General features: G+C 33.2%; 1 protein-coding gene and 1 long non-coding RNA gene across 5 annotated transcripts in view; one reads left to right on the top strand and one right to left on the bottom strand.

The window, feature by feature from the left end:
• LOC116419133 overlaps positions 1-15389 on the top strand; it is a 35519-nt gene that overhangs the window by 18746 nt on the left and 1384 nt on the right. The window lies entirely within an intron of this gene.
• The window catches only part of RGS17 (regulator of G protein signaling 17), a 185045-nt gene continuing 177590 nt past the window's right edge, over positions 7935-15389 (bottom strand). For all 3 annotated transcript variants that reach the window (XM_031937594.1, XM_012549407.3, XM_031937593.1), the window contains one exon: positions 7935-8896. In XM_031937594.1, the coding sequence (XP_031793454.1) occupies positions 8705-8896 (192 nt within the window). In that variant the 3' untranslated portion in view covers positions 7935-8704. The remainder of the gene's footprint in view (positions 8897-15389) is intronic.

Genomic DNA, 15389 nt, shown 5'->3' with positions numbered 1-15389 from the left:
GACAGAGGGAGTGTTTAAGCAACACGTGGAAACGTGTATGGCCTCTGTTAATATCTGCGTTCAGGAAACTGAGGGACCGCCTCCAAGACGTGTGCTCTTTTGTCCAGACCGTTGGCCAATCCGGGGCGGCGGGAAGCATCATTTAAAGATCTCTTGGATTGGCTCCAGAAAAAGACTAGCTCTACGTAGCCAGAGGAGGGCGTTGAAACAAAGGAAGCTGTAAGGGGGAAAAAAAGACATCTTTCCCAAGCTTGGTGTTTGGAACCAGTCCCGAAACCTCTTACCAGTTTGTTATCGTCCAGGGAAGTCACTTTTATTTCCCTTAGATTTGCGAGGCGTTCTCGTTTCTAGTAACCGTTATCTCTGCCGCAATCCCTACCGTGGAGTCCTATTTACAATGTCCACCTTTCTTCCTTTTCTAACCACACATGTGGTACGCGATGGGAAGAGGTGGTGCTTTCATACTTTGCAAGCTTGCGCGCATTTTTTCCTTTTGTTTGATTTCTTGTTTGTTCTTTCGGTATGTGATGATGTGGTAAACTGATGGGGAAGGTATTCTTATTCTATATATCTTGTAAAGTAACTATGATAGTTCTTTTTATATCTAGTTCCTTCAAAATTATTTTTTCAATAGAACTCCAGTTCCTTAGAACTTCCATCTCTTTCACCCTCCAACCACACCCCCATCCATACCCTCAGGTTGTATCTCCCGGCTGTCACAAATTTCCCAACACGGTTTTTTTGTTTTCGTTTTCGTTTTGTTTTGTTTTGTTTTGTTTTTGCAGAGTTGAAGCTGTTAACAGGTCAAGCGTGGCAATAGACATCCACGTTTTTGATAGAATTTTCTTTTTTAACCGTCCTTTCCGTATTTTTCTGTTCCTGAATACATGCATATTCTCTTTCCTTCTCTCTCCACTCCTCTCCACTCTCCCCCCCTCTCCTCTTATTCTCCCCCCTCTTCCTTCCTCCCCTTTCTCCCCTCTCCCTCCTCTCTGTCTTCTCTGTCTGTCTCTCTCCCCCCATTCCTTCTCTCCCTCCCTCAATAATGTTCCAAGTAAGTTCAGGATCACCAGGGAAGTAAGACACAAAATGTTTTGGGGGCATTAAGATTAGTCATACTTGTAGACTCTTACCACTACCCAAGTGGTTATTCAGTCGGTGCCCATTCATGAGAATTAAGTGACCTGTGTTTAGGATGCTGCATATTTGATAAGTTCAAAACAATATTAGTAAATAATAATTATAAAATACATTAAAACCACACGAAAGAGATTTAAGGTTTTTTGAATCTTAACTCAGAATCAAAACCATTCTGGAGAATCAATGTTTAGTTAACTTTAAATAATTCCTGAGATATCACAACCTTTATTCTTGATTCACATTCTCCTTCCCCCATTTCAATCTACATAGTCCAGTGGAAAATCCAGGTCAGATAATTCCAGCTTGACATCCAGTTGCATAGTTTTTAATGATCGGAATATTCACCTAATTAAAAGTTTTTTTCTATAAACAGTTTTTCCATTTGTGAAGTCTTTACATTCTAAGGTTGTATATATGAAATCCACTTCTCTTTTTTTGGGGGGGAGGGGAACTTAGCAAAATTGGACAATCATCTTCTCCTTAGTAACCTGTCATATACCCCATAGGTCTGCTTTAGGTAGTTTCGATGTCTTTGTGTTGACTTTGACCATAATATCTGAATTAGTGATCATGATTTGAATTTCACAATAAGACTCTCAGCTGAACTCTCAAAACATAAGTCATTTAAAGAATATACTTTATTATATTATAAAAGGTGCAAAATTGTAGTAAGCAATAACCTTATAATATACAGCCATTGGAAAAAAAAATCCAATCAAGAGTCACTTTTTTCCCTCAGATGCATATAGTAATAAAGTAACAATTCATTAAGTGTACTTTTTACTACTAAATTGTAACACCAATGGGAAAATGGTAAATTCTTCAAGGATACATTATCAAATTCCTTATAGTTTCAAAACCTTTTAATAAAATCAATGTAATGCATATGCATTTTACAATATTATCTATGTTTCCACAATATAGTCAAAAAGGAAAACATTAGTAGGGTTTTTTTTCTCACTTTGAAAGCTCAAAGGAAAATACTTAGTTTTCAAACAAGATTTAGAATTTTTCACATTAATGTCATATTCAAATTCTATTACATTAAAAAAAAAAAATCTGGTCAGTATAGAGTCCTTACAATTCATCTGGCCTGAAGCCTAGAATGCTGCCTATTAAATTGTATTCATGCATAATTAATGGTACACTGATAACTGCCAGTGAAATCCATCAAAATATAGATAATGAACATAATTTTAAAAATTACACAAATGTTAAATATTATTAATTTTACAAGGCCAAGTGCTTTGGAGTTCTCATTAACATTTGTTAAAATTGATCAGATAGCCTCAAATTATACATAGGTAACTTTAAAATTGTCACAAGTTAATAAAAGCCATAGCAATAGAAAATTAAAACATACAGGAATTTCAATGTTCACTGAAGGCAAAATAGAACATCATTCAATAAAAAGGGTGTCATCAACTTTAATTCTACAGAGATGAACTAAAGTGTAGGGGAATCCCAAAAGATAAGAGTGAAGCCCAAGTAATTATTAACTAAATAGCATGGAAAGTGAAGATAATTATTCAGATAATTAGAGCAACAATAACAAAAAACACTTTCATTCCAATTATTTGAACATTCATGAGGAAACTTTATTTTAAGCATCAATTATATAATTCACTTTGTAAGATCTTACTCTGAATTTCAATATATTCCATTTAGAATATTGTGTTCATTCTTCAATATCAGCTTGTAAATATTGTGATAAAGAATTTAGATATTTCCCAACATTTATCACAAGCTAGTACTAAATATCTTAAAAGATTATTCTCTACTATTGCCCTTTGGATAATTTTCTAATCATATATACAAGTATCAAATTCCTTAAAGTTCCAATTTTAAAATACTTTTAATTTTAACTCGGCTTTCTCTGAATTAAAATCCTGGATACTTAACCTTTTCCTATGTAGATTGATTTTGATATTAAATATCAAATACTTGATTAAGTATTTATTAAGTACTTTCTATACTCCACACCTTAGGCTTTAGGGAATAGAATTTTGAACTACTTTATGTTTTTTGCTTTTTAAAAGAAAATGGTGCATTTAATTTTGTGCCGTTTTCTAGCTCCAAAGCAAATATTTCTCTTACTTTTATACTTCCTTCTAAGTCTCTATTAGGCTGATCTATAAAATACTAAATAATTCCATAAATTGAGTTTTGTGCCTTATTATAGACTGAAAACACAGAGATTTAAACAAAAGTAGTCATGGGAAAGCCATGTTGATATATAATTTGAAAGAAGCAGCTTTTTTTTTGCCACACATTTTAAATTCAGGTATTTTTTTTAATGCACACTTCACTTGAGAAGATGGTAAACATTTTGAAATATGAAAGTCCAGTGCATCTTTGTAGTTTTCCTTTTTGTATTTTCACATTCTACCTTGTATTATATATTGATTTGCAAAAATCTGATATCCCTTACTAGACATCCTATAGGCAGGAATATGGGTTTCTTAATCATCTTTTTATCTCCTAGTACCTAGCAGGATGCCTTGCATTTATTAGATAATTAATAAATATTTGTAGAATTAATATGGTTTATTTGTCTTAAAGTAAGAATGCCCTGTCAGAAGTCACCTTTAGGTCAGCAGTTTAAATATATAGATATTTGGAGCAAAGTGGGTAATGTGTAAGAAGAAGTAGCGGGGAGAGGGACACAGTTAATGCACATAAAGAACTGTTCCTGCAAATCAGATTAGTTTTTATGGCTAGTTTGAATGTCCTATACTTTTTCTTATTAATTGTCTCTTTAAGAGGTTTTTTCATTAAGATCTTCAGATCTTTCTTTTCTTTTGAAGCTTGGATAGAGTAAACCCATTCTCTTAGAACAGAACAGAGGATACCTTTCTATACTATTTTTTGTCTCCTTTATTCTTCCACTAATATTGCTGTAGTTAAAGTTCTAGAATTAAAATTTATTATGTCACATTGTGTTGTGTTTTATCAATATTCACTGTTGCAGCAATTAAGAAATAGCAAACATTTTTAATATACTTGCTCATTGGAACAGGCATTTTTCATTGGTTGGGAATGAAGTGATGGATTGATATTCTGTTCTAAAAATAATCACCACAAAGGGAAAGAAAAATTACATTCTTGACAGATTCTAACTGGATAATTAATATGAGCTAGTTACATTTTAAAAAATCTTCCGACTTCCTCCCAAACTATATCTGATATTGAAAACACTGAGAATATAATTCTGTTTTTTCTTGAAGGGGTTCTTAAGTTCCTTAAAAACCGTTAAGGGGGATTTTCAAAAGGAAAGAACAAACAACTTTCCTGTTTTGCAGCCTTCACAATGGCCTAAACCATTTTGTCTTTTGTATTACAATAGAAAAATACACTAGATTTGGAAGCAGATAATCTGGCTGTTTCAAATCCAATCTCTGCTAATTACTATCTGTGTAATTAGTCAAGTCACTTCAAGTCTTTAGCCTTCAGTTTCTACATCTGTAAAATGATAGGGTTGGGATGGATATGCTCTAAAGTCCATCTAGCTCAAATCTATGTTACTTGCCTTTATAAAGCTTTCTAGCTTTCATTTTAGAAAGAAAAATCGTATGGATTAAACTCCAGAACCAGATATGAATTAACTAAAGTTCAATCGCAGGGTGAATATGAGTTTGATTTTTATCCTCAATAAAGGTGCATTATTTATCTGCTCCTATTATCCTTCTAAAATACTGAATTATTAGGCAAATACACATTAATACATTTCATTCTACAAGTAAATACTTAAGCAGTATTTAAGGACACTAATAAACAATCCCCCTACCCACCATGCACGCTAAACAAATTTCAGAATTATTTTCATTATTTACAATTTTTAAAAGGCAGCCAAAAGGAAAATAAAAAAGACCACATTGTGGTCTTGGCTCTTGTCCAGAATAATTTTGAGATCAAAATTGTTCTTAGCTCTTATTACAGGTACATACAAATGTGCCCATACTGCTTACTTTGCATGTACCATGGCTGGAGTTTGCACCAGATTCACTCCATTCAAATAATTCTGACAAAATAACTACCCTACAGTTTTGCAAATTTAAAAAAAAAAAAAAGGTCTGTTTATTCAGACCCTCTAAACATATAAAAAGCCATGAAATCTGTCTACTTAGGATAAATAAAGTGGAGAGATGAGTAATAATCCTGTTACTGTTATCTGTAAGCAGATAGATATTCTGGAAAATTCTGACAAAATGTCTTTACTCAACAGAGCATTTTGTCTCAGTTATCCAGAGGGTGATCTCTCCTTCATTTTCCAATATAGACACAGATCATTTTGGGCACTCCAAGTGCTGTAACTATTTTCAGACCACTGTGGTTAGTGTACTATAGCAGCATGCAAGAAAACACCTTGGTGGCTTAAAATGTATTTTTGCAACTTCCAAGGGGTCTTATTTTTCTTTTAAAAATGTATATATTAAGAAAATTTAGAATACTAAAACAGGTGTTGTGCTATTGAAATGGTAATATAGACACCACTTAAATTGTTGGGCTTTTCTTTTTTGTTTCCTGTTTTATTTATGTAGCAAACATAATACAAAGCAGACTTTTTTCCTTTAAATTTGATAGAGCATAAAATATACAGATACCACTTCTAGGAAGAAACTTCAGGGTTCTGTGGTTAAATTTCAAACCCCTGAAAATAGGAGTTTATTATGGAAATGTTCACACAGTTGTAAAAAAAACATTGAATGTGTAAACTTCTTCCAGTTTCCTCCACAAGATAACTACCTAAACAATTTCCAAAAAGAATGTACCTATTTCAAAATATATACTTTATGAACTCCAATATTAGAGATCAATATTGTTTTTATAAGGGCCCTTATGTTTAGATTTGGTAAAATGGTAAAAGTATTGTCAAACAGACAATTAATCTAATGGTCCAAAGTATCTTATAAAGATAGCTTCTGACTATCAGGTCACCATCAAATAGTAACATCAAGAATATAAAGTGTACATTTTAAAAGATTTATACATGCAACATTATAATATTTTACACGATTTTTTAGTTCTATGCACCAATGTTATTGTGCCTCCACCTTGTAACAAATATGAAAATACACCATATATGTGTATGTATACACAGCAGTAGTATAACCAATGTAATTCTAATTCAGAAAAAAAGTTTTAAGTCATTTCAGGAACGGCAGAACTTCACAGTAGAAGTGGTGATTCTTTCTAGTATTTTCTTCATTCTTCAGGAAAAAAATCTGAATTATCTATTGTAAACATATTCATAGCTTATGAGACTATTAGGATAGTACTAAAAACTTTTATTCATATGGTAAATAACTAACCAACATGAATAAAGTATGTCATAACACAGTAACATTTTCAGACAAAACAGGCATTTATTAAAAGAAATGTTTGTTATAAATATTTTATGTCTTGCATTTTAACTACATTTTCATAAATAACAATGTATTTAAAAGTGCTGAATATGGTAGGATAGTCAGCAACGCCAGTGTAAACAGAATATTTTGTTTTTTATTCTGGATTTTTTTTATCCCATTTTGTCAAACACAACAACAGTTAAAATATTTGCATAGGGAGTAGAGAATAGCCCTTTAAATAGCTCCTGAATTCTATATTAATTACAAAATCAAATTCACTTAAAGATAGTTTTAAAACGTTTTAGGTTCATGGACACAAAAACTTATAATGTCAGGCTTCAAGTAAAATAAGTTGTAAAATAAAACTCCAAAATTGCTTTTTTTGAAATGTTTAATAAATTAAAAATAAATGAGAGGTAGTAAAAGAAAAAAGAAAACCTAAAATTTTAATATCATCCCTAGTATAAGGCCAGTATTCTCAGCTGATTATAACTATTTTTCAGCTTTCACTCCAAGTCACATGGTTATTTTCACCAAATTTATGATTAAAAAAATAACCTCCAGGGAATATTAACATTTACAACATAACATTTTGAAATAAATATGAAGCTGATGGTGTCTTGTACGTTACAGGATATTGTTTTCTTGAATGTCAAAGGTGAATACCCACATCAGGCAAGATCTTTCTTTTCCTTCCTTTTTTCTTTCCTTTCTCCCTTTTCATTTTCCCTTTCTTCTTTCCTTCCTCCCTTCCTTCCTCCTTCCCTCCTTCCTTCCTTTCTTTCTTTCTTGCTTTCTTTCCTTCCTTCCTTCCTTCCTTTCTTCTTTCCTCCCTTCCTCCCTCCCTCCCTCCCTCGCTTCCTTCCTTCCTCCCTTCCTTCCTTCCTTCCTTTCTTTTTCTTTCTTTCATTCTTTCTTTCTTTTCTCCACATCTGCAGATTCTGAGCAGCAAAAGGCTTCAAATGCTGCAGTGTCTTTTGAATTTCCAATTGAGAATTTAATATTTGGTATTTCACACTACTTATTTTTGAAAACTTCTTGTTCTTGAGGAATCATTTCAAAATTCACTATGTCTGAAGCAACTATTTGTCTTCTTCAAAACCCTTGATTAAAAACACAGCTTTTCATTGGATTTGTCTTCAAGAAAAATATGCCACAGGACAGATGCTATTCATCAAAATGTTTTAAAATGCTACATGTAGGCAATCTTTTATTAAATCTTTCATATTCCAAAACTAAAGTATCAGCCTATTTTTTTCCTTGTAGAAGTACAGAAGTACATAACATTATACAACAGTGTTAGAACTGGAGAGCCAGTCTTTAATAAATCAATTACAGTATCTGACATCTGAAATGTACACAGGTTCTTTTTCCTTATAACAATTAAAAACAAAATCAGCACATAGATTTTGTCACTGAAACATTATTCCTTCAAATGGTTTGTGCTTTTTTTTTTTTTTTTTTTTTTTTTTTGACATTGCAACCTTTTCTGTAACGAGAATGCCACAGTTTTGGCAGTGAACAATTAGAGGAAGTCCTCATGATGGGTTGTTTTTTTTTTTGTTGTTTTGTTTTGTTTTTGTTTTTATTTTTTTTAAATAAACCGATAAATAGCTCTTTTTTTTTTTTTTTTTACAGAAATATTGGCTTCAAAATCATTGTATTGAATGCAGTATAGCATATTGAATTCCATTGTTACACTTTAAAAATTGGCTTTTTTTGTAGTAGTTTATACTAAAAAAAAAAATGCAAATCCCTAGCTGATTTGCTGCAATTATTTCTATGTGAGACCATATTGCACAAAATGTCCTTAAATACAGAGATAAGTTATGTTATTGGATTAAATATTACAACAACTAAGTGGCAAATGAAGCAGCTTTACCTTGCACATGCAATGTGAGGATACACAAGGAGACTGTTCATAGGACTACAAATACATCTTGCTTGCGGTTAAAGTGAATGATGTGTAAAATACATGTCATTTGGCAACTCCATTTTGGTTTTTCCCCAAAAAAACTTAATCATGAATGTTCTTGGTAAAAATGGAGACAAAGACCAGAATATGTTGTATTTTTTTCACAGTAGCCTGAGTAGTGCTAAACTGTAGTTCTCCAGGAACTCAGCTTCTGATGTTATGTAACTACTTGAATTTCCCACCCCAGCCCTCCAAAATGATACCCTCCCACCCTCATAACCCTCTTCCCTGCCCATGATAACTAAGATTCAGAAGTAGAGGAGCCAGCAGTACTTTCAATAAGAGATTTATAAATCTGAGAGTTCAAAAACCTTGGAAAAGAGTCTCTGTGCATTAAAGTATATATCTGAAGTTGGGCGTCTTCATACATGTGAGGATTAGGATCCAAGAGATTTCTATTGATCACCTCTCTCACTCGAGAATCAAGACTGACCTGTGAGGAATAGAAACTGATATGTCAAATGATATTTTTGTTGGAAGGAGAGGAATGAAATAAAATTAGTACAGATGGTACTTAGATAAATATTTAAGATTAAATCCATGCCTTAAATCCTTGATAATCAACTTTTTAAAATAGTGTTCCCATCATCTTCACTTGGACCTTATCAGTACTCTAAGTGTTGACATCCTTCCCTTTATTCAAATTCCAAGTTAGATGAAAATTCATTTTCTATGCAGCCTTAACTGACAAACTTCTACCCAGTAAAGTGAGTTTCTATCCTTCACCTAGCCCTTTCCTTTTCACAAAGCTCACTACCCTTCCACACCTTACAATAATCCTTTAAAGAAAGGACTGAAGAGGCAGTTAGGGGTGCAGTGGATAGAGCATCAGCCCTGAAGTCAAGAGGACCTGAGTTCAAATCTGATCTTAGACACTTAGCACTTCCTAGCTGTGTGACCTTGGGTAAGTCACTTAACCCCAAAAGCCTAGGGGGGAGGTAAGGACTGAGAAAGTTAAGTGACTTAGCCAGGGTCATACAATCAGTACAGATTTGAGGCAGAATTTAAATTTAGGTCTTTCTAACAAATCCAGAACCCTAACTGCTAAATTCCCTATCTTTCTCTGCATCCTAGAAATCTATCACAAAGCCTTACAAATAGTATATTCTTAGTAAATCTTTGTTGAGTTAATTCTATGAATGTTTTCCTTGTTAAAAAAAAAAAAAGATTAATTTGAGGTACTGAGTTTAATCTCAGATTGATCAAAATGACGGGAAAAGATAATGATAAATGTTGGAGGAGATGTAGGAAAACTAGGACACTAATATGTTGTTGGTGGAGTTGTGAACTGATCTAACCATTCTGGAGAGCAATTTGGAAATATACCCAAAGGGGTATCACATATCTTTGATCAAGCAGTGTTCTTACTGGGTCTGTATCCCAAAGAGATCATAAAAAAGGGGAAAAGATCTACATATGCAAAAATGTTGTGTCAGCCCTTTTTGTAGTGTGAGACACTGGAAACTGAGTGGATGCCCAAGTAATGGGCCAGAATGATGGAGAAATATATTTGAGGCAAGGATTCTCACAACAAGGTGTTAACTCAGTGGAATTGATAAGACAATGGTTATCTAGTTTAGCATGATGATTAATAGTACTCTAGTTCAGTATGATTGATTTAATCTTATAACAAATAATGGTTCCCCAGTAATATAATGATTGACTTATACTCAGTATGATGAATGGATTTAATTGTAATAAAGTATTTAAGAGGTCAGAGTCAGGAAGACTAAGATACTTCAAGATAGAGACCCTCGTAGTGACTGACCTGTCCTCCTTCACTTTTCCACTAAGACCAAGGCTCAGGCTGATCCCGAGATCCTCCAGAGAGCTAGTCTGGACACTATATTTTAATCCACACCAGTAGGACTCTAGAAAGCAACAGCACGTTTTGTCACCCCAACGTGGGGGCTCTAGAAAGCAGGACATTACATTGAGATGTGCAGACTGCTGACTGGCTGATTGGCTGAGATTGTTGAGGCAGACTGGGATACTGAAGGAGACAATAAAGATTTTGGAGTTTATCCCTGACCATTCTCGTGGTGATAATTCTGCTGAAACCAAGGCTGGTCCCGAGACCTCCAGAAAGCTAGTCAGAATATTACATGCCCATCAGTTGGAGAATGGCTGAATAAGTTATGGTATATGAATGTAATGGAATATTATTGTTTAATAAGAAACTATCAGCAGGTTGATTTCAGAAAGGCCTGGAGAGACTTAAATGAACTGATACTAAGTGAATAACTAATACTAAGTTAAATAGAATCAATAGAACATTTTACATAGCAACAAGATTATGTGATGATCAACTGTGATGGCTTTGACTCTTCAAGAGTACTGAGTCAACAGACTCAGGCCATTTCCATTAGATTTGTGATGGAGATAGCTATCTGCATCCAGAAAGAGGACTACCGGAACTGAATGTGGATCACATTTTCATCTTTTTGTTGTTGTTGTTTGCTTGGTTTTTTTCCATCCTCATTTTTTTTTTTTTACCTTTTTCATCTGATCTTTCATGATAAATGTGGAAATATGTTTAGAAGAATTGCATTTGTTTAACTTATATTGGATTACTTGCTGTCTAGGGGAGGAGGAGAGAGAGGAAGGAGGGAGAAAAATTTGGAACACAAGATCTTGCAGGGTAAATGTTGATAACTATCTTTGACTGTATTTTGAGAAATAGTTATAAATATTTACAAAAAGAAAAACTGAGTTCAAGAAAAGTGAAAATTAGAAAAATTAACTCATATCCACTAGTCAGGCACACATTTATTTTATCTTAATTTTTTTTAGAGCAATGGAAGTCAAATAACTTGCTCAGGGTCACACAACTAGTAAGTGTCTGGAGGAAAATTTGAACTCAGGTTCTCCTGACTCCAAAGCTGGCATTCTATCCACTGCACTACCCAGTTGACACTCAATGCACATTAACTTCCAGGTTTTATGCTGGGTATTAGGGATAAATACAAAAATGAAAAAGTCCTTCTCTGCTTTCTAAGATTCCACATTTGATTATATGTAAATAAGTGTATATGAACATATATAAAAGGTAAATTTATGGTGAAGGAAGCACTAGTAGGCAAAGATGTCAGGAAAAACCTGTGCAAAAAGTGTTGCCTAAGCAAAGTTAAAAAAAAAAAAAAAAGATTACAAAAGGCAGAGGTGAGATGGAAAGTGTACTTCAGACTTGGAAGTAGGAGTTGATCTATCTTGAGTGAAGAACAGCAAAAAATTCCAGCAAAATCCAGTATGGCTGGATTGTAGGGTTCAGAAAAGGGAGAAGTTTGTAATAAAGTTGGAAAGATAAGTTAGGACCATGTTATTGAGAAACTTTAAGAAAGAATGTTATATTTGATTCTAGAAGCAACAAGGGAACCAATGAACTTTATTGTTCATTGTAGGAGATTGCCATGGTCAGATCTACATTTTAGAAAAATCACATTGAGAGAGAGATATGCCAAAAATGGGAAGAAAGAGAAAGACTTGAAGCAAGAAGATCAATTAAGAGGCTATTGGTATTGTCCATGCTGGAAGTAAAAAAAGATCTGAACCTGTGTGGCTGCCACATAAAACTGAAAAGATTTGGCAACAGATTGGTTTTATTGGGTGAGATAAAATGGAGAGCCAAGGTTATTACTGGGTGAACTAGAAGGATGGTGGTACTTTCAAAAGAAAACATGGTCTATCTGGGGAGAAAGATAAAAAAAAAATGCAAGTAATTTGACTTCTGTCATAACCAGAAGAAGAGGCTGCTTATGTAGTAAAAGCAAGATCAAAAACTGCACAAATGTCATAGTTGAACATTTGGAAGAAAGACCTGTGCAAGTCTGATAGCTCCCTTATGGAGGATTTATGGGAGTATATAGCAATGAGTCACATAGGCTGAAAAGGCATGGATATCTTGCTATTTGTGCCATTATTAGCTCAAATTCATTTACATATTGAAACATGTACATTGCCTCAGGAAGTTTAAAAGCATTTGTACATTGATAGTAAAATAAAAGATTTCCTGATTCTATAATAGAGGATAGTGAACTGGGTCATCAAGGGATTGAGGAAAAGGAGGAAAGTTGAGACAATGCAAATGTAGTGGCCTGAGAAAGAACTAAAAGGTGCAAATGGAGGTCATGGTAAGGATGAAGAATAGGACTGGGCTCATAAGAAAGAGGAAAATTGGAATGATAAAGTATTATAATCCTTTTATAAAACAATATTATATATTGTATATGTATAATATAATATATATATACATACACACATACATATGTATATATATATATATATATATATATATATACATACATGCATTATAATACAATTCATGAACTTGGAAGTAAAATACTTAGTGATAGTGAGATCTAGAATACATTCTCTCTGTACAGTTAGTATGTGGGGTGGAAAATTAGGTTATTGGAATATGAATAAGTTGAGGAACTGAGAAGTTATATTACTTGAGGGGGTATAAATACAAATGTTGAAGTTCCATAGTATGAGAGCAGATATTATGCAGGAAATACTACATGCTAGGTACTGAATTAATTAAGGAAGGAAAGAAGAAATGTTCTAGGGTTCAGTAACTAACAACCACTAGGAAATAGTGTTTAAGAAAGTTGGGATGAGGAAAGAGAGATCAATTCCAGTGATGGAAGGATAGGTATTTATAATCAATTAGCCTGTTTGATACTAGCCAGCCAAAAAAATCCCTTTGGAGTAAGAAAATATTCCAAATTTTGATTGTTATTCCACTGAAAAACAAGGGCTCGCATTGGTGATTTCAAAGGTTGTTTGATATATTCACTATGTGTAAGTCCTATACTGCTTATTCAAAATCCTATAGCCACATTTAAATTTATGCCATGCCCAGAGATTTCACTCTCTTTGGTCAAAATATCTTGAAGTATCCATATTGGCTCTGGCCTTATTCTTTCCCTCACTTGCCCCCTTATAGCAAGCTTCTAAAGTATGTCTCAGTTCTGATTCAGATCATAATGATAAAGTCCCTGGCCTTTTCTCAGTTTCCCTATGTCTACAGATGTTACAATATTGATTTATGTTCTCTGGATGAAATTTTCTAGAGCAGGGATTCTTAATCTTGGATTTGTGGACTTGTTTTAAAAAAATATTTTGAATGATATTTGCATCCAGAGAGAGCACTATGGAGACTGAATGTGGATTGAAGCATAGCATTTTAATCTTTTGTTTGTATTTTTCTTTCTTGTGGCTTTTTTTCTTTTGGTCTGATTTCTTTCTCACCACATGACAGATATGAAATGTTTCAAAGAATTGTGCCTATTTAACTTATATCATATTTCTTGGGGCGGGGGGGGGGAGGTAAGAGAAATGAAGGAAAAATCTAGAACACAAAATCTTACAAAATGGATGTTGAAAACTATTTTTATATGTATTTGGAAAATAAAATATTATTGAAAATTTAAAAAATAAAAAATTCACAATTATATTTCAATATCATAAGTTATCTTCATAATTCTATGTATTTTATTTAGTTAAAATTTTATTTTGAGGAAAAGTTCAAAGAGTTGATAAGACTGCGAAAGAGATCCATGATGCAAAAAAAAAAAAAAAAAGATAAATTATATGATAAAATTAAGGAGCTTTGGTGTAAGTCTTACTGATTTAAAACAAAATTCTACAGTTCAGTCACTAAGAGGAAATTTGGGTATGTGGCAATTAGTTCTCTGCTATTCTACATTCTTGTTTCTCTTATGAATCCCTCAAATAAAGAAAAATCTGGAAATGAGTCACTTAAAATATGCTTCAATTTTCATTACAAGACTATGTGACACATCCTTTTGTTAAATAAACTACCCAGTATAGTCAATATATCTTTACTAATCTATCCTCCCCCTTTCTTTAAAATATCCTTTCTGCTCAATGGACTTTTTTTTTTTCAATCTTAATGTGATTTAGTTTATTTTCAAGTGTAGAGTTATAGCAATATGATTTTCTAAATACACTCCAATGTTTAGGTGAACAAGAGTACAGACATACAGAGATAGCTCAAAACAGCTCCAGTTCTCAGTTTTAAATTTAAGAGGAAGTCTAATTATCATAGAAGAGGAAGTCTCCTTAATTATGAAGAAAAATTCTTAACAATCAAAAATATAAAGAAGTTTAAAATCGCTAGCTTATAGAAATATCACTGTTTCAAATTACTATCTGAGGTCATATAACTTGACTTCTCTCATGTCCTTCAATACTCAGATATATTTTATTTTTTCAAATTCTGAGTGCATGAAGTCTTGTTATTGAATCAGAAATGGAGAGAATATTGAAGATTCTTCATCCTATATTCTCATTTTATAGATTAGGAATTTGAGAACCTGACAGATTCAGCAACCTATCCATAGTCACACAGTTAGCAAAGCCAAAATTGGAACACAAGATTCTGGATTTCTAGTCCAGTCTTTTTTTTTTCTCCTATATTACTCTCTCTTATTATATAATATCTTTTTCAATAATGTTGAAATACAGAATCATAATTCTTAACTGAAACTGCCATTCCTCATTGTGTTGTGAGAATTATCTTTAGTGCTCAAAGGCCACAGCACCAGCTCTGGCAAGCTTTACCAAACAGGCAAGGCTTTGGAAAAAGCCCAGCAATTGATTCTTGTGGAAAGGACTAACCTACTAAGCTTGGAGAGACTTATCACCATATTATATGATGGATTTTTTGACCATAGGCACCACAAACCTGTCTACTAAAGCATGGAAGGGTTGTGAACTTCATCAGTGGAAAGGGGTACCAATACTGTTATTAAGATCATAGGTTTGTTTTTGTTTTTGTTTTTCCAATATTGAAGTAACTCAACATCAACAACAGAAATGGTTTTTAAAGCACTGATAGATTATGTGTTAGTGAGGGACTACTTGGTAATGAAAACTTAGGTCAAAACTTATTGCCCTCA

This window comes from Sarcophilus harrisii, chromosome 4 (genome assembly GCF_902635505.1).
Source record: "Sarcophilus harrisii chromosome 4, mSarHar1.11, whole genome shotgun sequence".
In the NCBI taxonomy this organism is placed as follows: Eukaryota; Metazoa; Chordata; class Mammalia; order Dasyuromorphia; family Dasyuridae; genus Sarcophilus; species Sarcophilus harrisii.
The sequence above is the reverse complement of the archived record's forward strand: the minus strand, read 5'-3'. Positions and strand labels throughout refer to the sequence as shown.